This window comes from Perognathus longimembris, chromosome 7 (assembly GCF_023159225.1).
Source record: "Perognathus longimembris pacificus isolate PPM17 chromosome 7, ASM2315922v1, whole genome shotgun sequence".
In the NCBI taxonomy this organism is placed as follows: Eukaryota; Metazoa; Chordata; class Mammalia; order Rodentia; family Heteromyidae; genus Perognathus; species Perognathus longimembris.
This window is the reverse complement of record NC_063167.1, coordinates 81,210,844-81,236,194: the sequence shown is the minus strand read 5'-3', so window position 1 is coordinate 81,236,194 and position 25,351 is coordinate 81,210,844. Positions and strand designations below refer to the sequence as shown.

The 25,351-nt window shown below is 40.0% G+C and overlaps 1 protein-coding gene across 1 annotated transcript in view; it reads right to left on the bottom strand.

Annotated features, from left to right (window-relative positions):
• Window positions 1–25,351, bottom strand: part of Palmd (palmdelphin) — a 65,877-nt gene that overhangs the window by 34,874 nt on the left and 5,652 nt on the right. The window contains exons 2-3 of the mRNA XM_048352024.1: window positions 10,571–10,651; window positions 4,250–4,374 (exon numbers count right to left, since the gene is read on the bottom strand). Of these exons, the coding sequence (XP_048207981.1) occupies window positions 4,250–4,374; window positions 10,571–10,651 (206 nt within the window). The remainder of the gene's footprint in view (window positions 1–4,249; window positions 4,375–10,570; window positions 10,652–25,351) is intronic.

Genomic DNA, 25,351 nt, shown 5'->3' with positions numbered 1-25,351 from the left:
AGTCAAATCATAGCATGGATTGGAAATAAAATGGGCCTTTACAGTAAGAGTTTACAGGTTTGAACTTTCACAAAATTTTTCTGCAGGATCCTGAGGCACAATTTTGTTTCATAATTAGTAATGGAAAATGATTTAACCTAAAACATCCATCTCCCCCGACAGCCATATCTTAGAAATGCCCTTGCTGCAAACTGAGCTCAACCATCTCCCTCCCCTTCCCTTTGAACAAATGTACCATTGGTCTTGGATGAGAGCCTGAGACCAAGACCCCCTGGGAAACACAAAGGCTGGTGACACCTTGAAACTCCTCAATCACCCACCCCACCTCCATCTCACCCAGCTTCCATCTCCTCCCACTGGCTTCACTCTTTCTGCCTAATATTTAAAGAGACCCTAGTTGTATGTTGCTGTACCATTTCCCCTTCTGCCATGCTAAATGAGATTTGGTGGCCCTTCCCAAGTTTCACTCCGGAATAAAATCAGTTGAGTTTGCTTTCTGCCTTTTTTTTTGTTTGGATAACCTCACAACTCAATTTCCTAACAATTAGGACTTACGAGTGTGTGTGTGTGTGTGTGTGTGTGTGTGTGTGTGTGTGTGTGTATTTGTACTGGTACTGGGACTTAATCTCAAGGCTTTGTGGTCTCACTTGGCTTTTTTTAAACTCAAGTTTGGAGCTCTATCACCTAGTTATCAGGCTTTTTGCTAGTTATGTGGAAGTAAGAGTCTCTCAGATTTGTTTACTCAGGCTGGTTTTGAACCACAATCATCAGATCTCAGCTTCTTGAATGGCAAGAATTACAGATGTGAGCCAATAGCACCCAGCTTATTAGAACTTTTAATTAGAAATAAAATCCTAGCCCTTAACTTTTTAGCTATATAATTTGGAATAATTTATTTTCTACAAATGCTGTTTTACCTATAAAAGTCTGAATATTCAATAAAATAAGACACATAAAGTGTTTAGTGCTTAATCTATGGTAAATATACTATAAAATTAAGTTCTTTCTGCATTTTAGCTGTTGAATCAATAAAAAAAAAAGCTCACCAGTTACTTCTAGGAATCCTAGTTGGGTGTCAGTCTCATCTTATTCCAAGAAAACTATTCTTGGTAATTAAATAAAAAAAATGGGGAGATGTTGGCCCCAAATAAAAACACCTGGATAAGAACTCTTGGTAATATTGTATTTTTTTTTGACTTTTAATCAAGAGTAGTATTTGATATTTTTCAAACACCTAGCAAGTGTCGGCTGCTCTGGAAGCTACTGTATTCACGACAGTTCTCTGTGTGAGCTGTAATTGTCCACCATTACAGGCAGGGAAACTGAGGTCAGCAAAGCGATGACCACAGCCAAGCTCATGTATTCCAGTTAGAAAACAGGGCTTTAAATGGCAAAGGTCAGATCTTTGAATTCATTGCATAAAATTATGGGCAGAGAAAGGATGAAAACCTTATTTGGCCTTGCTATGGACTGTGAGCAGTAGTCAAGTTTTTATTCTGATGTTCCTGTTTAACTCTTATTCTAGAGTGGAGGGAGTTGGCAGAATAAAAAAAGTCACCCCTGAGCATACGCCTAAGACAGGAGATAAATCACATTCTGGCTTTAGGTTCCTTTCACTGCTTAGAGAATGAGGATAACTCTGCTTCGTTCAGCTTCATCAGTTGGCTCCATTGCAATTCAAAACAAACAGGAGATTGAAGCAGATTGAAGCTAGTTGCAGAGGTACAGGTATTCTTCATCTTTCTATGTTGCTTTGGAACATTCTGTTCGTTGCACTTTTTTAATTAAATAAACATGCCTCCAACAGGCCTCAAGGATGAACATTCTTTACTAGTTCTCTGCAAGTGCATCTCTTTAGGACCACTTCTTCCTCCTCCTCTTCCTCTGCCTCTTCCTCTTCCTCCTCCTCTTCCTCTTTCTTCTTCTCTGCCTGCTCCTCCTCCTCCTCCTCCTCCTCCTTTTTTTTTTTTTTTTTTAAAGTCTTGGCGTTTGAACCCAGGTTCTCACACTTGCCAGGAAGGTGCTCTCCCACAGAGTCAGGCCTCCAGCTCCAGGACAATTCTTGAAACAAAGAAGTTTAAGCTGGGAGCAGGTGGCTCACGCCTATAATCCTAACTGCTCAGGAAGCTAAGATTGGAGGATCATGGGTTAAAGCCAGCCAGGGCAAGAAAAGTTCAATGAACTTATCTCCAATTAACCAGCAAAAACTATAAGTGGAGGCATGGCTCAAGTGATAGACCACCAGCCCTGGGTGAAAAAGCTGATTGATAGTGCAATTCTCAGTAGTGTGCAAGTCCCAGCTCTCTCTCTTTCTCTCTCATTCTCTCTCTCACACACACGCACATGCACACACACACACACACACACGTACATACAGAGTAAAATCCCCAAACAAAAGCAATTACAGATACTTGTCCTAGTCAGCTGTATTACCATTTCTAGAACATTTGTATCTATTGTATCTATAGCTCTCATTTCATTTTCCAATCACAGAGCACGAACCTAGGTTGCTCTAGGCCAAGTGTACCCTTTATTGACCCTGTGACACTTGTGTCTCTGAGCTCATTTCTTCATTTATGAGATACAGACATTGATTCTTCTTAAAAAAATATTTTTAGGACTATTGGACTAAATGACTTATTTTAAATACAAGTGTTTCCTAATTTGTACAAGATTCTTTTAAAAAATGAACCATTCTTTTTATATTTGTGGGCTAAAATCATTTGGAGTAGTGATAGGTTAGTAACATCTTGAAGATCTAAGATTAAATTGTAGTAAGATGTCAGAAATTAGGTAATAAGCCGGGCACCAGTGGCGCACACCTGTAATCCTAGCTACTCAGGGGGTTGAGCTCTGAGGATCAAGGTTGCAAGCCAACCTAGGCAAATACATCTGAGGGATTCTTATCTCCAAATGAACAGCAAAAAAGCCAGAAGTGGCTCACATGGTAGAGCACTAGCCTTGAAAGGCATTCTCAAGAGCATTCAGGAAATGTTTAAAGGCAAACAGTTGGGGTCCTAGTAAACAAATATTTTGGGATTACTCAGAATGTTGTCAGCCGAGTCTGAGCAGATGTGGCCAGTTCAATTATCATCAGGTGCAGAGAAAGTTATAGGGGTTCAGTATGTGGAAAGACTCCTCAGAAAGGTTCTGAGGCGAAGCAAGAAGCATGAGCAGTTGCAAGGATTTAACAGGGATAAACTTTAGTTCCCAGTTAGAAACAAGGGTTCAGTGTTGCAGAATTAAGAAAGCTGTCATTAACATAAGCCAGACTTGATAAGAGAGTTTTAGCTAAGGGTTGACTTTCAAAGAATAAAGTTTTCCAAATTCTACTTTATTTAACTAATTGTTTATTAGTTTGAAAGCATTTCATATCTTTGAACAAACAACTGAAGGTTTTTTTTTTTTTTGGCTGGTCTTAGAACTTGAACTCAGGGCCTGGGTCTTTGAGTTTCCTTTGCTCAAGGTTAGCACTGTATCAATTGAGCCATAGCTTCACTTCTGGCTTTTTTTTTTTTTTTTTGGCCAGTCCTGGGCCTTGGACTCAGGGCCTGAGCACTGTCCCTGGCTTCTTCCCGCTCAAGGCTAGCACTCTGCCACTTGAGCCACAGTGCCGCTTCTGGCCGTTTTCTGTATATGTGGTGCTGGGGAATCGAACCTAGGGCCTCGTGTATCCGAGGCAGGCACTCTTGCCACTAGGCTATATCCCCAGCCCTCACTTCTGGCTTTTTATGGTTGTTAAGTAGAGATTACAATCTCATGGGCTTTCATCCTCAGGCTGGCCTCGAACCATGATCCTCAGATCTCAGCCTCCTTAGTAGCTAGGATGATAGGTGTGAGCTATTGGTGTTCAGTATCTCCCTCCTATTCTTAAAACAAGTTCACCAGGTTTTATTGTTCAATTTTGATTCCTGCATATAATGTATTTTGACTGAAGGTTGACAGTGGTCATCCTGGTCATCCTTTCCATTGGTCCTCCCTAATTCTTCAGGTAGCATGCCTACTTCAACAATGCTAAACGATCAGTATCTCAGGGAACAGGCAGAGAGTTGAATGGGTAACCCCAAATGCAGCTGAGAGAGAAGTCTGGTGTTGTTATGCTTGGGTGATATTTGTAGCACATTGTTATTGTTGTCTCCTAAAACCACTTTAGAAATCTGAATGGAAGTGCCTCTGAAAATAAGAATGGCTTTTCTACATTCAACATATGACAAAGCCAAAATATGGGGTATTTCAGTGGGGGTCTTACCTGAGGATACTTTGTTCTAGAACCTGGATCTGGTGCTGGTCTTGTTGGTTTTGCTTCCTCATCTCGTCCTGCTCTCGTCCATTGCTGACTCCATCCAGAAGCCATTTCTCCCGCAAGGCCTTTTTCTGCCATCAGGGATAGGAGTGAATGTTTTGCTAGCAGTCAACAATTTTCTAATATCTCCTACTTCTGAATCGTATACAATAGTGGACATAGTCAAAAGGAATTATTATTATTTTTTCTCACTAGCTGCCTGAATATGGACTTTTCCTCCTCTGAACCCTCTTTGACTCCCTTCCAAAGCCAGGTTTTGTGTATCTAACTCCTCTTTCTCAGCTGGGTATAGGTGGCTATGCCTGTAATACTAGCAACTCAAGAGTCTGAAATCTGAGTATCTCAGCTTGAAGCCAGCATAGACAAGGAAAGTCTATCTGTGAGACTCTTCTTTCCAACTACCAGCTAAAAGCTAGAAGGAGAGGTGTGGCTCAAATGGTAGAGCACTGGCCTTAAGCAAAAACAAAACAAAAACCCCACAAAAACCTAAAGGAGAGTTTGAAGTTCTGACTTCTAGCCCCAGTACTGGCATGCACGCATGCATGTATGCACGCATGTGCGCACAAACACACCATCACCATCACTATTACCAACAACACAAAACCCATTTATCATTTCAGGTCTAGTTCAGACCCCATCAGTCCTTATGAAAACCTCTGTTCCTCATCACCTCTGCCTCCACTGTCACCTTCCATGAATTGTCTTCTGAATCCCCATGTACTGAGGCAGGTAGGGACCCCAGAGGGCCATGTGTTACTGTTATTTCTTTGGTTGCTGAGTGTACATCTTGTGTCCTTCACCAAGTTGTAAGCTCCTGAAAGCTGTTTTGGGGGTCCCCTCATGACATCATACACTGACTTCTCCCTCCAAAACTTGTGTGGGAACAGAGAGTTACTATTGTATTGCAAATGAATTCAGTGGTAGCCTTTGGCTCTGTAGTAGATAATTACTGTCTTTCCTACTACATACCACTTGTTCTGGAAATTTCCCTGGTTCTAGACTTCTGTAATGCCCATCCCCCGCCTATCCCAATGATATGATGCACAAGGTTTACTGCTCTAAATATTGGTGAACCGTCAACTTTAGCAAGACAGAAAGGCTTATTTTCATAATGTGGACAAAAAGATCCTCATGAGTTTACATGGAAGAATGAAGCTGTTGCATCTGAATGGAGAAGACTTGAAAGAATGAAACACACCTGTAACTTTGCAAGGACTTAGCCTGCCTCTAATCTCACGTGGAAAGTGGATAGACAGTGCATTATTTTTAAGGAATTTGAGTTTCTCCCATTCTTCTGGAAGCAAAGGGAAGTCATATGGATTTACTGAACCTCTCTACATTATCTTCTGTTATTTGTTGTTAATTATTCATTGGGGATTCATTATGACAAAACGGCAACTTTTATTTCCTGGGCCTTTTTTCCCCTCTTAGATTACAACTAAACTGGGAGCCATTAGGAAGAATTTTCTCTGTGTTATTTTTTATTTTATTTTATTTTGTTGTTTGTTTTGTTTTGCCAGTCCTGGGGCTTGGACTCAGGGCCTGAGCACTGGCCCTGGCTTCTTTTGCCACAGCACCACTTCTGGCCATTTTCTGTATATGTGGTGCTGGGGAATTGAACCCAGGGCTTCATGTATATGAGGCAAGCACTCTTAACACTAGGCCATATCCCCAGCCTTCTGTGTTTTTTTTTAAATGATGGTAAAATTAATTCCACTGGATATTTTTAGTTCTGAACAAAAAAAATTAAATTTAGTTATGCTAGGTAGTTATCAAAAGATGGTTATTTTAACTAAGGTCATAGATTTCAGCCTTTTTTTTGAAAGAAAATTACCCACTGCACCAATTACAAATAAATATCATGGAATAGTTTGGAGACAGATACAACTGAGACTTCTCACCAGGTACTGGTGACTCATGCCTGTAATCCTATCTATTCTGGAGGCTGAGATCTGAGAATCATGGTTCAAAGCCAGCTTGGAAAGGAAAGTTCATGAGACTCTTATTTCCAATTAACCACAAAAAAAGAGTCAGATATGGAGCTGTGGCTGAAGTGATAGAGTACCAGCTTTGAGCAAAAGAAGTTAAGGGACACCAAGTCCAGGAATGGTGTGTGTGTGTGTGTGTGTGTGTGTGTGTGTGTGTGTGTGTGTGTGTGCGTGTGTGTGTATGTGTGTGCGCGTGTGCCCAATGCAAAAGGATAGTTCCAGTCAGTTGTTTATCTAAGACACTCAGTTATTGGAACAGAGAATAATTGTTGATTAGGTTAACTTTGGGCTACATTCTAGGTCCTTAGTCCCTTTTTCCCTTACTTCACAAGTTATTATGGTGAATAACTCTGAAGTTGTAAAACATAGGATTAGGGTGTAAAATAAAAACAATCCAGTGGGATTACAAGTTGTGGTAATGCAAACACAGTCAATATGCTTTTATCAAAACAATTAATTTGCTTTTACATCATGGATTTGTGCTTTTGAATATAAAGCTAACAAACATAATAAGATCTATTTCATGGCAATTAAAATCTCAATCACAAGCTATTTTGGCATTGGGGACGTAATTCAGTAGTAGACTGCTAGCTTAGCATGTGTGAAATCTGGAGTTTGAGTCTAGCACTACAAAGGGAAAAGAACAAAAAATCAAAAGCCATAGGACTAAATGAAGCTGGGAGCTAGTGGCTGGCTCTTGGCAGTAGTCTTAGCAGCTCAGGAGACTGAGAATTGAGGGTCACAGTTCAAAGCCAGCATGGGTACACAAATCCTTGAGACACTTATCTCCAATTTACTACCAAAAAGCTGGAAGTGGTGGTGTGTGGTTCAAGTAGTAGTGTCAGAAAGTGAACAAAGAAGGTAAACTAGAGTGTAAGTCCTGAGTTCATGCTCCAGTACTGGCTAATCTAAATGAAAATACGTGACCTTGAGGTGATAATCTTTTGGTAGTTCTTTATGGAAAGGTTCATTGGGCTGGGCCCTGGTGGCTCATGCCTGTAATCCCAGCTACACACAAGGCTGAGATCTGAGGATGGTGTTTTGATGCCAGATATGGCAGACAAGTCTCTGAGACTTTTATCTCTAATTAAATAGCAAAAAGTTAGAGGTTGAGCTGTGGTTCAAGTAGTAGATTGCCAGTCTTAACAGGAAAGAAAAAGTGAAGTGAGAGCACCAGGACCCCATTTCAAGCCCCAGTACTGGCACAAAACAACAACAGTCACAACAGAGCAATAAGAACAGCAACAACCCTAACAACAATCAGAAAGGTTTGCTGGAAGCATTTTACATTGTAGATAGCATTTTCAGTAGACTTTTGGAATAAAAATGCACCAGGTTCTTACTAGGAACTGAAAAGATTTCTCCCTTGAGGGTAGTTTGTGTCTCCTGGCAGCACAGCTGGGGCTGAGGTGTGATTACAAGGCAAGAAGATTCCCAGTGTACACACCTGAGTGGTTTGAATATCAGCCTGCTAATGACACCCTTGGAAATTCCCTCCTGTGTGCGTCATGGGGATAATCATGACATTTGGGAGCTAAAGAGCAGAGTGAGTCACTGCAACATCTGGAAACATGTGTCCCATTCCTGGTGGAAACTCTTGCTGGACATTTATGCTTATGCTGTTTAGCGTGGGCCACTCAAGTGCAATTCTAGTTGGCTGTCAAGCAATCAGCAAGAGTCCTGGGAACCAGGGCCAGTGTAGGGAGAAAGTAAGACAAGGGTGAGCAACTCTCAAGGCCAAAAGGAACTATCTCAACTTGATAAAGGCATTGTAGAATAGATTTTTAAAATAACCTTTGCTTATTTGGACCATTCCCCCCGCTGCTCCTCCCCCCCCCCCCCCCCCCCCGTTTTGGAATCACCAAGGATTTTTGCACACTTGGATCTCTCTTGAAATAATCACTCCTCTCTCTGTGCTCTGTTTGGGACAAATGTCATCATGAGTTTATGGACCAGAGCTTCTCCAGTCACACCTCTCTCATGTTGGAAGCTGCCCCATTCTCCTTTTCTATTTCTCTCTGCTTTCCTGATAAACCCTTTCTAAACTCCTAAAAGATATGAGTTTATGGACTAGTTATCACTTTAAGAAATAGATAAACTTTTATTTATTTTGTATTCTCAGTGTCCAATTTAGCACCCTGTACATAGTAGGTGCTTCATAAATGCATATTCTGCTGGGCACCACCAGCTTATACCTGTAATTCTAGCTGCTTAGAAGGCTGAGATCTGAGGATCAAGGTTCAAAGCCAGCCTGGGCAGGAAAAATCCATGAAACTCTTATCTCCAATTTACCATCAGAAAACTGAAAGTGGTGCTGTGGCTCAAAGTGGTAGAAATGCTAGCCTTGAGCAAAAAGAGTTCAGGGACAGAGCCCAGGCCCTGAATTCAAGCCCTCCGCTCCCCAAAAAAGCATAGTCCCTGAAAAGCCCCATATATATCCATACAAATTCTTATCAGCTATGACTCAGCTTGGGTTCCACGTCTTTAATGGAATCTTCTTTGGCCACCTCCAATTAGAGAACGTATGTTCATACAGTCATTTAAATATAACACTTAAAAATATAATACTTTCTCTCTAGGTGTCATTTCCTCCTTTCCAACCCATACCCCTTTGGGTCAGTGAACAGCTTTGGAGAATGGAGATCATCTTTGTAGAGAAACTATGAAAAGCTCCTGCTTCAGGTACAAGCAGTCAGTCCTGGGCCAGTGTGCATGGTTGGCGAGGGGCTGCAGGCAGGATTTCAGTCCCTGCATTTGTACTTTGTATATATATGATGAATGTTGTGATTGGGCTGGATTTGAAGAAGCCTCCTGATTGATTCCAGGAAGCAAATCAATAGAGATGATTGTGTATTACTTTCTGGACTATTTTTTTTTTTGGCACGTGCTAAAATGAAGGGCTACCTCAGAACTGGACTTCTCCATGACTCAGGCTTTTCCCGTGTGACCTTTACTTCCTAAAATGAGCTGAGGAGACATTTAAGTCCTTTATTCTTCTGTGAGCTCTGCAGGTATAATCTTTCCATTCTGCAAGGATAGCAGTCATTGAATGCTAAAGAGTGATCAGTTTACTTAGGAACAGGAAATGTGTGTGTGTGTGTGTGTGTGTGTGTAGAGAGAGAGAGAGAAAGACAGAGACAGGGAGAGAGAGTGAGAGAGAAAGGAGAATATTTTGGTCTTGAAATCAGAAATGATCTATCTCAAATATTGTTCTACATTTGACTCATTTTATTTGAATTACACTGAAATAGCTTGGCAAATTTTGCTTATGTTTTGTCAGTTTTCAGAGAGTACATGAGTGCATCTACCTCTCATGTAAATTCAACGTTATATTTTATAAGGACAACAGGTTAATCAATTCACAACTGTCCATCAAATAACAGAAATGTCAACTTGTACAGAACCAACAAGTTACAGAACCGAGACAACAGAGTCTCACTGAAATCTTAAATGATTTTTTATCTCCAGAAGTGATTTACTTGTTCCATAGGAAAAAAAAAATGGTTCTAACGGAATCTGGCAAGTTTGACTGAAGTATGGGATCCCATTGTTTCATTGAGGGGAATTTATGAAATCTATTGATAGCTCTGCCAGATAAGTTCAGTTTCCTGCTTGGGTCTGTTCACAAGCAACTTCTGTTGGTCATTTGCTTATATCCTGTGACTAAGCCACATAATAAAAATGTTGAGATTCAATGAGCTTTAATTACAAAATGACCACACCCAGTGAAAGATGTCAAGTCTGATTTTAAAAATGGATATTTATTTATGGTTATGATCTCATGCTCAGGAAAAACAAAAAGCAGAAACTCGAAGCAGGCCCAAACAACTTCGGCTTCACTGAGCTTTTAAACACAAGCATCCTTGATCAGCTAGATTCTGTTTGCTCCATTCCCCCTGGGGAATGGCTGGCCTTTCATTCATTTCAAAAGAAACTTCCTAGCTGTATTCACTTCCTCAGTGATGTGAAGTAAAACTGTATTGGGGCCAGATTCTCAAGGCTGAATCCTCAAGGTTACCGAAGCAAATTGTATCAGTTCAGAACCAAAGGATCAAAGTAATAAAACCACATTTTCTACTGTCTACACGTTTGCCAGAAGGTACTAATCTCATATGCAAATATTTCTAGCATGTTGGCCTCTTTCTGGTAGTTAATATGTTGGTAGAACTGTGGTGGGAATTTTCTCTTTCCTAAAGCTTCTTTCCTATTGAAAGTTGAGAACCAGTGGGATATTTGAATATCAAATCAAGGAAATAAAATCGAAATAATCATCAGTTACCTTTAGATGTTGATGTTTTAGTTTTTCTTCTTCTATTTTCAACTTTTTTTGTGAAATTTCTTCCTGTATTTTTCTTTTATCCTGAAATAAAGAAAAATTTCAGTATAATTAATTAAAAATAATTTTTTTTTGCTTATGTATGTGCTTTTTTTTGGCGGGGGTGGGGGTCGGGGGAGGGGGCTTCCATTGTCAGATTGATCCAGTAGCATAGTCTCTTGGCATTAGTATAAAGATGCCAAGGAAACTCACATTGCAAAATGAAACAAAGCAAACAGCAACAATAAGAGGATTTTGTTCATGGAAATAATATGAACACATTTTCTTTTTTGGTGGTATTGAGGATTGAACTCAGGACCTCTTGCTTTTTTTTTTTTTAGTTTGAAACAAAGCAGGGCTTTCTTTTATTGCTTGGATATGATTTTGGATAGTGTTTTCAGCTTGAATTACAAAGTACATTAAGCTTTTTATTAAGCATGAAAATTTTATGTTTAGCGAGGATGGTTGTACCTGTCTAATATGCTACCTTCTCAAAGCTGTAATGTTTTGTTCCTATGAATTAACTTGTTCCTATGATTTAATTTTGTTCCTATGCTTGTATATTTGCTATTCAATGAGGACCTCTTGCTTTCTAAGTAGTTGCTCTACGCTTTGACCCCATCCCCAGACCCTAGATAGGTCTTTTATGAGAGAGAAGAATGTCTTTTCTCCCCTATTCCCCTCTTCTTTCTTCCTCATTAGTTCTGCTATATCAACCTATTGAGCAATACAGTGGAAAGAGTGGAGTTATGTTTTATTTTAATAATTTTAATGGCTATTTCCCCCTTTATTTTGTTCATTTTATCTTTATGTGGTACAGAGGAATCAAACCCAGGGCCTCATGCATGCTATACAAGCACTGTAAAACTAAGCCACATTCCCTGCCCTGGAAAGAGTAGATTTTCAGGAAGGAGTTGGACACAGGGCTGAAGAGGTAGGAGGTTCCTGGCACAGGTTGTGAAGAAGCTGCTGGGTGCCAGCAGTACATGTGGAAAAACAGGATCACCTGTGGATCCTTGGAAAACCAGGAAGCTGGAAAGGGACACTGCTTCCTCTCATATAACTTAGGAACCACAGGAGAAAAATAGCTGAGATCATGTTCCTTAACTATTGGCCAAGGTTTAAAAGAAGATAGTGGAGGCTGGGTGCTGGTGGCTCATGCCTGTAAATCTAGCTGCTCAGGAAGCTGAGATCTGAGAATCACAAATCAAAGCCAGCCTGGGCAGGTCAAGCTGAGAGAGTCTTATGTCCAATTAACCAGCAAAAAGCTGGAAGTAGAGGTGTGGCTTACGTAGTAGAACAGCAGTATTGAGCAAAAAAGACAAGTAAAACTGACAGGTCCTCTTGAATTCAAGCTCCAGGATTGGCACATGAACACACACACACACACACACGTGTGCGCATGCACACACACACATCATGGAGAGACAGACTGTTTCTCTCCAAGTTTAAATAAGCTACCCAAACAAAAGTAACAATAACACCCATACATGCACCACAACAGAAAGCATAACCATTCAATAGCCAGAGAGTCTACTTTCTAGAAAAACAAATAGCATTTGTACTAGATAGGCAACACAGGCAGTGTGGACTTGATTTCTGCCTTTCCATTTACTAGCTGTGTGTCCTTAGACTAAGCATTTACTGCTCATCTGTTGGTTTCCTAATAGGATCGATGTGATCGATGCCATAAGATATAAGCACCAGATGAACAAATTTCTGTGAAAGTTCATGGAGTAGCATTTGTCAAGCATGCTCTCTAAGTATTAGCTTAATAAAATTCAGTGACTAAGAAGAGTACTTGTTACCCACCCAGATAAACACCGGGTGTTCTCATTGGTGTGAAGTATTTTAGACATTGCCTATCTGAAAATGGGACATTATTTCACTAGCCATATAAAAAGTCTTTATTTTCTTATTTAAAAAATCAGAATATCACATAATCTTTTATCTTAATATGAGTTAGTTTTAAACTCACTTCAAAATGGAAAATTTTCAAAAGATAGAATTTTGTTGCCAAGAGACATCTAAAAGAATTTGAAGCAGACCCAGAAGGTAATTTAGAAGGAACAGTTTAAAAAATATTTGGCACTATTATTGAAATAAGTGCACAGCTTCCTGATGCAAGTCCTTTGAAGATTCAGAACTCTTTTTTGTTTTGTTTTGATGTGTTAGTTCAGGTACATTTGTAGAAGAAAAACAATCTATTGTCCTCCAACTCTATGTCATGTTTCTTCTTGTATACAGGAAGAATATATGACTTTATCAGCCTAACTCCAAATTTTAGAAGCAGTTCTTTTGGAAAAGGATGAAACAAAAATGAAGAAACTTAAGCAACAAGTGTGGGTCTTTAGAATTGCTTCTTTGCTTTGGATGAATCTAGTCATGTGTGTGTGCACGCGCGTGCAGTCCTGGGGCTTGAACTCTGAGCTCCATGCTCTTCTTAGCTGTTTGGGCTCCAAACTGACACTCTACCTAACTTGAGCCACACCTCTACTTTTGGCTTTTCACTGGCTAACTGGAGATAAGAGTCTCTCAGATTTGTCTGCCATGGCTGACTTTGAGCACAGTCCTCAGATCTCAGCTTCTTGAGTAGCTAAGATTACAGATGTGAGCCACTGAGTGCTCAACTCTGAAAATGTATTGAGCCTACTCTTCACTGTTTCTGAGTATTGGTAATATCTAAAATACTAGTTACTGTGCGAAACCTTTTGGTAAGTTCCTTACAGGCGCTATTTCACATGATACAGTTACAACGGCAAGGAAATACTATCATAATTTTCATTTTACAAAAAAAGAAAATGGAAGTTTAGGAGAGATGAACTCCTCCAAATTCTCTTGACAAGTAATTGGCAAAGGCAGGATTTGAATCCAGGCAATTGGAGATCAGCTTGGGATGTCAGTAAAAGTAGTCACTACCTCCCTCATTGGAGCACTGAGGCCAGAGGCAGCTCCAGGACAGTGGTAAGGAGTGAGACTCCTGCCCCAGGGAGGCACAGGGCCTTCAGTGGACAGGGACTGCTGAGCTAGTCACAGGCTTGTAGGTTGCCAGTTTGGGCTGACTTCATCTTGGGCTTAGTAATCAGGTAGTGGGAGCTGTGGGGAGAAGCTGGGCCTCTGGAGTGTTTTGGCAACAACAGGCTTATGCAAGCAAGGGTTGCTAAGAAATACCAATGCTTTGCCACTTAGAAGTAATTTGATGCCTCTCTCCAAGGTAGGTGGGCAGGTAATTTTATAATGTTATAGACACCATCCTATTTTAAGACAGAAGTGCTTTTTCTTCATAGTGCATTCATCAGCAGTAAGCTATTATTTCTTGGCCAAGCTTGATAGGAATATATAATCATCAGTAAAAAACGAATACTATAATAATTTAATTTCAACATGGCTGAATAAAATATAAATCAGCCTTAAGTCAGATCACCGGTTCTATCTATTGTCAGTTTACCAGAAATTATCAAAGTCAGCCAAATTCTCCCCAGGTTAGCAGGAAATTCTATCTGCTTTACAAAGTTTCCCTGATCCTAGAGCACCCCTATAAATTGCTTCTGTGGCCTGGCACACCTAATTACTAAGGTAATAAGAATTTATGTTTATTTAGTAATAACTTATAAATTATTTAATAATGGAATGGTAAATTATATTGTTTACCTCTTCACTGTGTTCAGTAATTTGGACCATTTTGTCCAATAAGCACATATCTATAGTACCTGTATTTTTTCTTCTCTGGCTACCAATTTTAGCAGCTGATACCTACAAATTCTAATTCTACAGAAGGCTACTTTTGATTTTGAAAATTAATGTATTCATCACAGGAAATTACAAAGTCATTATGACCATCTATGATTCAAAGACATCACTATATGCTTGATAAAAAGAAACTACAATACCTAAGCATGTATTTTGAAGGTATTATTAATTTGCAGTCAACTGGTAACTGGTAATCCAAGAGGCTGGTTTCTTTTAAGAAGGTGAGATTTGTCCTGAGTTATTTAGTTATTAATTCACCTAATATGAAGGCACTTGGGTTCAAATCCCATATTGAAGGTAACAGGAGGAGTCTTACAGTATTTAAAAATTATTTAGAAGTAGATGGATCACAGTTTGAAGCCACCCGAGGTAGGGAAGTCTGTGAGACTCTTATTTCCACTAAACTATAAAAAACAAAAAACAAAGCAAAACAAAAAAACCCAAACCAGAAGTAGACCTGTGGCTCAAATGGTGGAGCACTAGCCTTGAGCAAAAAGGTCAGTGACAGTGCCTAAGCCCTAAGTTCAAGCCCCAGGAGTGGCAAAAAGAAAAAAAAAATTGAAAAAAAAAAGAAGAAGGAAAGGTTTTTGAAGTAGTAGCTCATCTGAGAAGTACTATCAACATGTCAAAGAAGTGGCTCCTGAGGTTGAGGGAAGGGGGAGGGAGAGATTATGTGCACTTGGTTAGGAGGTGCTTCTGAAGAGATCAGAGTGGGTATTGGGTAGTTGCTGGTTCCTGGCTAATGGGGAGAAAGGGCACCCAAGTCAAAGGCTCTCTGTGGGAAAAGGCCAGGACTAGAACACTGGGACATTATTTGAAACAGGTCCAGACTCTAAAGTTCAGGAGAAAGATGAAAGCCTTTGGGAGTGTCTGTGTTTAGTTGAAGTTATCTGGTAGGCAGTTGGGATGCTGGAGGGACAGAGATGAGGAGATAGAGCTAGAGAGAAAGATGTGGGGGAGGAATTTGAAAAACATGGATGAGAACAAAATGAGAGGCATTTTTATGAAAATAAAAGTAGGGCCACAAAGTACTTAGATGTAAGGAAGAGGAGAGGAAGGGAATCACATAGAAGTTGATCTAGGGGTCTGTGGGATATTTGTAATGAAACTTGGTGAGTTGGGTCACATGGCTGAAATTGGTGATGGAAGGCTGTGTGTTATTTCACATAAACACAAATCAGAACAATGATTGTGCTATGACAGTGCACATTGTAAGAGATTCTGGGCTCACATGGTCTGATACTTCACTTTACCAGTAGGAGTTTGAACCCTGAGAGGTAAAGTGACTTGCTTAATAAGTCACTTACCAGAGCCTAACCTGATAAGTAGATTTCCTTAATTCCCAGTTGTGGGCTCTATCTACTTCTCACTGCTTGCACAAAGAGACAAGAAAAGTATAGTTGTGGGCATGTAGGTTAACATAATGATGATGATAATCACAATAAAGCATCTTGCTATTGTATTTGATAATATGTGACCAGAAAAAGGTGTGTGTATATCAATATCTGTGTATATCGATGTCTATATCTAATCTATATCTATTTGTGAGCCTTTTCCTAAATCAGCTGAAAGAACTGGAGGAAGTTAGAGCCATCACAGAATTAATGAGTCAAATGTTCTCAGATTTGTTGGATTAGAAGCTGGATATCATGTGACTTTACCACCAGCTTTACTGGCAGTTTTATTCTTAGCATTTGAAAAGAAAAAGAAAAACTGCCTATTACAATAGGGTAGACCTGGTAGTAATGGGCAAAGACTAATAGTAATCTTGAAAGAAACTTGCTAGCACAAGATTCCTAGAAATTCTGGGCATCCATAGAAGCTTACTGGATTTTAACTAAAGTACATTTTTAAAAAATTGTGAAAATGTTCTTTCAAAATTCTTGAGGAGGCTGGAGGTGTTATGTCAGTAGTGTAGCACTTGTTCACAAGTGAGAAGCTCTGGATTGAATCCCCAGGGAAAGGGACAAACATTTTCCTTCCTTCCTTCCTTCCTTCCTTCCTTCCTTCCTTCCTTCCTTCCTTCCTTCCTTCCTTCCTTCCTTCCTTCCTTCCTTCCTTCCTTCCTTCCTTCCTTCCTTCCTTCCTTCCTTCCTTCCTTCCTTTTGACACTATCCCTGAGATTTTTTGCTCAAGGCTAGCACTCTACCACCTTGAGCTACAATGCCACTTCCAGTTTTCTGGTGGTTAATTAGAGATAAGAGTTTCAGGAACTTCCCTGCCCCGGCTGGATTTGAACTGCAATCCTCAGATCCCAGCCTCCTGAGTAGCTAGGATTACAGGTGTGAGCCACTGGTGCCTGGCAGGGATAAGCATTTCTAGAAGGAAGACAGATCCTAAGGCTGGGGCAATTTATAAATGAAAACACATACATAATTAAAACTGATCTCACGTAAGAAGAAAAGGGAGCTACCATTAAAAATAGTAAGACCCAAATAGTGTAGTATATAACTGAGAGCACTGGATTTCCAGTGACCTCATATACTCCTTTTTTTAACAGTGGATATAATATAGATGACATAAAGTATATGGAAAACACTACAGTCACAAACTATATGTGTGTCTGTGTGTTTTTGTGTATGTAGCTGTGTGTCTATGTATAGAACTATGTATGTTTGTGTATATCTATGTCCATGTGTTTATGTCTGTGCATGTCTGTGTTTGTGCATGTGTCTGTATGTGCACATGTGTCTGTGTGTATTTGTTACTAAGAGCATAAAGAAAATGACAGCAAGAGTATATCCAACGTAGTGTTTATTAAAATGACAAAGATAATCTAGAACTCTTTCTTTTCTATTTTGAGTCCATAGTTTTCATTATAGACAATGATCTTGACCCTGGAAAAGATGGAATAAGTACACTCAAAAAGGAAAATTGACTTCTGAGAGGAAGTAGATGCTCTAAGACAGAGCTGGTGGAGTCCTCATTCCAGAGAGAAGAAAAATTTATAGACGTGACAGAAAAATATTGTTATATAATCTCCTTGGAATCTTGGATAAAGTGAAAAGTGGTTAGAAGATTGAAAGTGGAAAATGCCCAATTTTTGGAAGAGAGAGAAAGGTAAATTATGAGTATTTACAGACTGGTGAATTTGTTGGCTAATTCCTGGCAAACTTGTAGAATGAATTTATTTAGTCCAGAAATGCTGTATTTAGACAGTAATGTCTAATAAGTAGAACCTTATTAATAAACACAGATTAAAAAATTTTAAAAACTTAAAAAGCACAGAATACTCTTAAGTTTTTGGCTACTTTCAAAATAATTACTGACAAATTTTCCTTCCTTCCTTCCTTCCTTCCTTCCTTCCTTCCTTCCTTCCTTCCTTCCTTCCTTCCTTCCTCCCTCCCTCCCTCCCTCCCTCCTCCCTCCCTCCCTCCCTGCCTTCCTTCCTTCCTTCCTTCCTTCCTTCCTTTGTGCTAGTACTGGGAAGATGCTTGAACTCTTGCTTGGTTCTTACACTCTTGTTTGGTTTCTTTGCTCAAAGCTGGTGCTCTACCACTTGAGCCATACCTCTACTTCCAGCTTTGTGATGGTTAATTGCTTATAATATTTTCACAGATTTGTCTACAGCTGGCTTGGAACCACAATCCATAGTTCTCAGTCTCCTGAGTAGCTAGGGTTACAGGCAAGAGACATGGGTTCCTGGCTCAACACCTCATTCATTCATTTATCTATTTATATATTTATCCATCCATCTATCCATTCATTTATTTATTGTCAAAGTGATGTACAGAGGGGTAACAGTTTCATATGTAAGGCAGTTAAGTATATTTCTTATCAAACTTGTTATATCCTCTCTCATTTTTCTCCCACCTTCCTTCCTCCCCAGTTCCCTCCCCTTTGAGTTGTACAGTTGGTTTATAGCATATTGTCTTGTAAGTATTGCTGCTGCATTCATTTGCCTTTTGCCCTTTGTCTCTCCATTTTGATATTCCCCTTCCCTTCTCTACTTCCAATAAACATATATATATATATATATATATATATATATATATATTCCCCAGAGTACCAAAATCAGTTACAGTGACATCAGGGGTAAAACCATGGGGAAGAAAGACAAAAGAAAAAGGCATAATTTCACATGGTATGTTGAAAATGATAAGCCACTTATTTCCATAACTTGGAGTTCATTTCGCTTAACCGCATCTTTTTTTTCTTTGCCAGTCCTGGGGCTTGGACTCAGGGCCTGAACACTGTTCTTTGTTTCTTTTTGCTCAAGGCTAGCATTCTACCGCTTGAGCGCCAGCACCATTTCTGACTTTTTCTGTTTATGTGGTGCTGAGGAATCGAACCCAGGGCTTCATGCATGCAAGACAAGCACTCTACTGCTAAGCTATTATCCCAAGCTAGCATCATATTATGTGTTCATATGTACATATCTATTGAACTAACATGATATTCTGCTAGGACAAACCTAAACATGTACTAATTATTACCAATGAGGGAAACTATAGAGTCTATGTTTCTTTGGGTCTGGCTCACTTCATTTAGTTTGATTTTTCCAAGTCTTTCCATTTTCCTTAAGAATGGGGCAATGTCATTCTTTCTGAAAGAAGCATAGAATTCCATTGGGTATATGTACCACATTTTCTTGATCCATTCATCTATGAGGGGCATCTAGGTTGGATCCATATTTTAGCTATGGCAAATTGTGCTGCGATAAATACAGTTGTGCTGGTAGCTTTGGCGTGGTCTTGCTTATAATCCTTCTGGTAAGTGCCCCAAAGCAGGGTTGCTGAGTTTTAGGGGAGCTCTATGTTTAGCTTTTTGAGGAACCTCTATACTGCTTTCCAGAGTGGTTGAACAAATTTACACTCCCACCAGCAATGTAGTAAGGTTCCCTTTTGGTCATATCCCCACCAGCATCTGTTATTAGTTTTCTTGATAATGACTGTTCTTATTGGGTTGAGGTGGGATCTCAATGTTGTTTTGATTTGCATTTATTTATGGACAGGGATGTTGAGCACTTCTTCATGTGTCTCTTGGCCATTCTCATTTCCTCTTCAGAGAAGTCTCTCTTTATGTCTTTAGCCCATTTATTAAGGGGGAAGTTGTTTCTTTGGGGATTTTTTTGGGGGGACTTATATTTTGAGTTCTAAGTACATTTTAGATATGAAGCCTTTGTCTGTTGTATGGCCAGTGAAGATCTTCTCCCAAGCTGTGGGCTTTCTTATCTTGCAAGCTCTGTTCTTTGCTAGACAGAGGCTCTGCAGTTTGATGCAGTCCCATTTGTCTAACCTTTGATTTTTTGTCTTTCTGGACCTTTATTGAGAAAGTTTTGACCTGTGCCAAGGAGCCCAAGTCTTTCTCCTATTCCTTCCTGCAATGTTTTCAGGGTATCTGCTCTTACCTCGAGGTCTTTGATCCATTTGGAACTGGTTCTGGTGCAGGGTGATATATAAGGATCTAGCTTTAGTTTTCAACACCCCATTTCTTAAGACAGTAATAGTAGTTGGGCATGGTTATTGAAAAGCAAAATGTTTCCAAACTTCATTTTATCCTGCAATCCTGCAATTTTCATCTTTCTTCCCACTTTCCAATAAACACCAAGTGAATCGAGTTTGTATTCAACTATTTTATGCTTTTTTCTAACCATTGCTTTTTTTGTTGTTGTTGTTTTGGCCACTCCTAGGGCTTGGACTGAGGGCCTGAGCACTGTCCCTGGCTTCTTTTTGCTTAAGGCAAGCACTCTACCTCTTGAGCCACAGCACCATTTTTCTGCTTATGTGGTGGTAAGGAATTGAACCCAGGGCTTTTGCATGCTAGGTAAGCATTCTACCACTAAGCCACATTCCCATCCCCCATTGTTTATTCTAATCAAGAATGACAAATCAAAACAAAGATTGTTGGCAAAAACACAAAACCTTTCTGAATTATTAAGGGGTGATGGTAACATTGGCCAGGGTTTTAATAGGAAAAAAAATCTGTTAGTCATTATTCTCTTCCCTTCTCAGCTCAATTGCATTTGTTCATCCATCCTATTTATTCATTCATTCACTCATGCGGCCGTATTAGTGCACCAGATAATGTTGAGCTCATTGATGTGAAAGATGAGCTTCTGTGAATGATGCAAAAAAATCTCTTGGCCTGGGCTGGGGATATGGCCTAGTGGCAAGAGTGCTTGCCTCTTATACATGAAGCCCTGGGTTCAATTCCCCAGCACCACATATACAGAAAATGGCCAGAGGTGGCGCTGTGGCTCAAGTGGCAGAGTGCTAGCCTTGAGTAAAAAGAAGCCAGGGACAGTGCTCAGGCCCTGAGTCCAAGACCCAGGAATGGCAAAAAAAAAAAAAAAAAAAAAAAAAAAAAATCTCTTGGCCTTAAGAAGTCCTGGCTGGTAATAGCCCCCCAAAACATAAAATACCTAGGAATAACCTTAACCAAAGAAGTGAAAGACCTCTTTGATGAGAACTTTAAAAGCTTGAAAAATGAAATTAAGTCAGAACTAAGAAAATGGAAAAACCTCCCATGATCCTGGATTGGGAGGATTAATATAATCAAAATGGCAATATTGCCAAAGGCTATCTACAAATTCAATGCAATACCCATTAATATCCCAACACCATTCTTTAATGAAATAGAGGAAGCAATCCAGAAATTCATATGGAGCAATAAAAGACCTAGAATAGCAAAAACACTCCTAAGCAGAAAGAACAGTGCTGGAGGAATTACAATACCCAACTTCAAGCTGTATTATAAAGCTATAGTAATAAAAACAGCTTGGTATTGGCACCGAAACAGGCCTGAAGACCAATGGAACAGAATTGAAGACCCAGAATTGAACCCACAGAACTACGCCTACTTAATCTTTGATAAAGGAGCTAAAACAATAGTATGGAAGAAAGATAGCCTCTTTAACAAGTGGTGCTGGCAAAACTGGCTCAACACATGCAACAAACTAAAACTAGATCCTTATATATCACCCTGCACCAAAATCAATTCCAAATGGATTAAAGACCTTGAAATCAAAACAGTCACCCTGAAAACACTAAAGGAAGGAGTAGGAGAAACACTTGGGCTCCTTGGCACAGGACGGAACTTCCTTAACAAAGACCTTGAAAGGCTACAAATCAAAGAAAGGTTGGACAAATGGGACTGCATCAAACTGCAGAGCTTCTGCACGGCAAAGGACATAGCTCTCAAGATAAACAGAAAGCCCACAGACTGGGAGAAGATCTTTACCGGACATTCAACAGACAAAGGCCTCATCTCTAAAATATATGCAGAACTAAAAAAATTACCTTCTTCCAAAACAAAACCGCAAAGAACCAATAGCCCCCTCATCAAGTGGGCTAAAGACTTACAAAGAAACTTCTCTGATGAGGAAATGAGAATGGCCAATAGACATATGAAAAAATGCTCTATATCACTGGCCATAAAGGAAATGCAAATCAAAACAACATTGAAATTCCATCTCACCCCAGCAAGAATGTCATATATCAAGAAAACTAATAATAACAATTGTTGGAGGGGATGTGGCCAAAAGGGAACCCTACTTCATTGTTGGTGGGAATGTAAACTGGTTCAGCCACTCTGGCAAGCAGTATGGAGATTCCTCAGAAGGCTAAATATAGAACTCCCCTATGACCCAGCAGCCCCACTTTTGGGTATCTATCCAAAAGACCACAAACAAAATTACAGTAATGCCACCAGCACAACAATGTTCATCGCAGCACAATTTGTCATAGCGAGAATCTGGAACCAACCCAGATGCCCCTCAGTAGACGAATGGATCAGGAAAATGTGGTACATATACACAATGGAATTTTATGCCTCTATCAGAAAGAATGACATTGTTCCATTTGTAAGGAAATGGAAGGACTTGGAAAAAGTTATACTAAGTGGAGTGAGCCAGACCCAAAGAAACATGGACTCTATGGCCTCCCTTATTGGAAATAAATAGTACAGGTTTAGGCAAGTCATAGGAGAGCATCACAAGGCCCAATAGCTATACCCTTATGAACACATAAGATGATGCTAAGTGAAATGAACTTCATGTTATGGAAACAATTGTTATATCACAGTTGTAACTACTTTCAACGTCCTATGTGTATGTGTAGTTTCTATTATTGATGATGTTCTTGTATCACCTTCCTGTGGTTGTACCTACACTATCTCTGTAATCTTATCTGAGTATATTGGAAACCGTGTTTACTGGTATTGGAAGTAGGAAATTCAAAGGGAATACCAAATTTGAGAGACACAGGGTAAAAAAAGAGAAACAACTACAAAAGCAATACTTGCAAAACTGTTTGGTGTAAGTGAACTGAACACCTCCGGGGGGGGGGGGGGAGGGAGAGGGGGGAGGGAGGGGGGCATGAGGGACAAGGTAACAAACAGTGCAAGAAATGTATCCAATGCCTAACGTATGAAACTGTAACCTCTCTGTACATCAGTTTGATAATAAAAATTTGAATACAAAAAAAAAAAAAAAAAAAGAAAAAGAAGTCCCGGCTGGTGGGAGAAGACAGCGTAATGCAAGTGGAGTGGGCTAGAGGGCGCAGAGGTTTCAACTATTGGAAGGTCTGAAAAAGTGATGGGGATTCCCTCCCAACTCTCTTCAAACAACAATACACATTTGTGAAATGATGCTACCTTCTGTTCACATCTATTTCCGTTCCTGGCAGACTGAGGAAGGAGGGCAGGAGGAGACTGCAATGGGTGGAGGACTGACTTGGGTTAGAAAAGATGGTTATGCAAAGAAGAAATTGCAAAGGGTCTTTCTGCTCCACTTCAAACTCTAGTTTGAGTGAACAACGGAGACCAGTATGGTGGTACAGGTATGGTGGTTCATGCCTGTGGTCCCAGCTACTTGAGAGGTGGAGGTAGGAATATCTTGGTTTGAGGTTGGCTTCGGCAAAGGTTCAAGAGAGACCTCCATCTACAAAACAAACTAAAAAACAAATAGTGGTGTGGCCTAAGTAGTAGAGCCCTTGCTGCATAAATGTGAGGCTCTGAGTAGAGAAACCACAACAGCAACAGATGTTCATAAGAATTGTTTATAACATTTATTAGAATGTATTGTGTTGTTGTGATTTAGAGGTCTCACAAATAACATAATAGATTTAAATTTTCTTGGCCTTAGGTTTTTCTCCTGTTAAACAGATAGTAATATTAACTTTTGAAAATCTTCTCAGGCTATTTGGGTAAGTGAGGCACTAAGTGTGAATTCTTTTGTTGTTTTAATGCCTACCAGGAAGAGATGTTGCTCTTTTACTGTGCGGAATCACCCCATAGCAGCAACTTAGACAGCTATGCTCAGAAAACTTAGTGCTCATCACAGAAATCAGGCTTGATTCCTTTCCTTTGTCCTTTCCTTTTCCCTTTCCTTTCCTTCTTTATTCTGTTGCCAGTCTTGATTTCCATTTAGAGCTTCAGATGATAGCATATTCTCTTTCTCTCTCTGTCTCACTCTGGTGCTGATCCTGAGGTTTGAACTCAGGGTCTGGATGCTGTCCTTGAGCATTAGTGCTTAAGGCTAGTACTCTACCACTTGAACCACAACTCTATTTCTGGCTTTTTGTTGTTGTTAGTTAATTGGAGATAAGAATTTCACAGTCTTTGCTGTTCTGGGCTGGCTTCCAACCATGATCCTCAGACCTCAGCCTCCTGAGTACCTAAGATTACAGGCATGAACCAATGACACCTAACTTAGCTCTAGTTCTGTGTGTGTGTGTGTGTGTGTGTGTGTGTGTGTGTGTGTGTGTGTGCCAGTCCAGGGGCTTGAACTCAGGGCCTGGGCACTTTCCTGGAGTTTCTTTTGCTCTACCACTTGATCCACAGTGCCACTTCTAGCCTTTTCTGTTTATATGGTACTTAGGAATTGAACTCAGGACTTCATGCATGCTAGGCAAGCATTCCACTACTAAGCCACATACCCAGTCCACCTCTAGTTCTTAAACGGTTTGATGAAAACCTCTCCATCCTTAGCATTTTGTAAAATCTGTAAGTATAGATCTTACTCCCATACTCTTTCTGTGATGTCTTAGAAAAATATTCATCTCACACATTTCTGAGTAAGGAATTTTTTTTCCTTCTGTGTCACCACTGGGGCTTGAACTCAGGGCCCTGTGCTCTTGCTTGGCTTTTTCCATCCACAGCTACTGCTCTACCATTTGAGCACTCATCCACTTCTGCATTTTTCTTGGTTAATTGAATATTGGAGTCTCAGATTTATCTGTCCTGGCTGGCTTCAAATCTCAGTCCTCAGATCTCAGCCTCCTGTGTGGCTAGGACTACAGGCAGGAGCCATTGATGCCCAGCTTGGTGGGTATTTTGTAAGGTGGTATTATCATTTTCCAATCTCTTCCCCAAACATCACTACTCCCATATCAATTATTCTTAGGAGAGTCAAGGTGGTTGGAGACTGGAGATTAGGAAGGGGAAGTCCTGTTTCAGATTTCCTATTCAACTTTGCCACCTTTGTTTAGATTGTGTTTAGGCTTAGATGCTGATTTTAGCTTGCTTTAATTACAGTTTTTCAAAGAAACTGAAATTTCTTTGGACTCTCCAGGGAGGTTCAGAAAACTTCTGCAATTCTGTTAGCAGGGGATCTAGCAACATAGCATTATCATCACCGTGCAGCACACCGGAAAAGCCTTTCTGTCCAAAATCAGTTTCCTTAATGAGCTATTAAAATTATAAATCTCCCATGATGTGGGCTCCTTCATGGGTGGGCTATTATGTTTGGCAAAGCAATGTGGCTGAGCACATTTGTTTGAAGAAAAGTTTCCTTCTGTGGAAGAAGCATGTAATCTTGGTACAGCCTGGTGGAAAATTGTATGGTGGCTTTCTTCTTTGAATGTTCTGGGCTTCTTTATTTAGATTGCTGTCTTCATGTGCATTTGTGGGAATACTTCTGGATGCTCATGACAAATTGGAAGTTGTTTTTGTAAGCATGCCTTAATTAGGAGGTATGTTGGTTAACAATGGTGCATTATGAAGTCTTTTAACCACTGGCACCTTAAGAAGGCCTTAGAATGTCAAGTAATACAG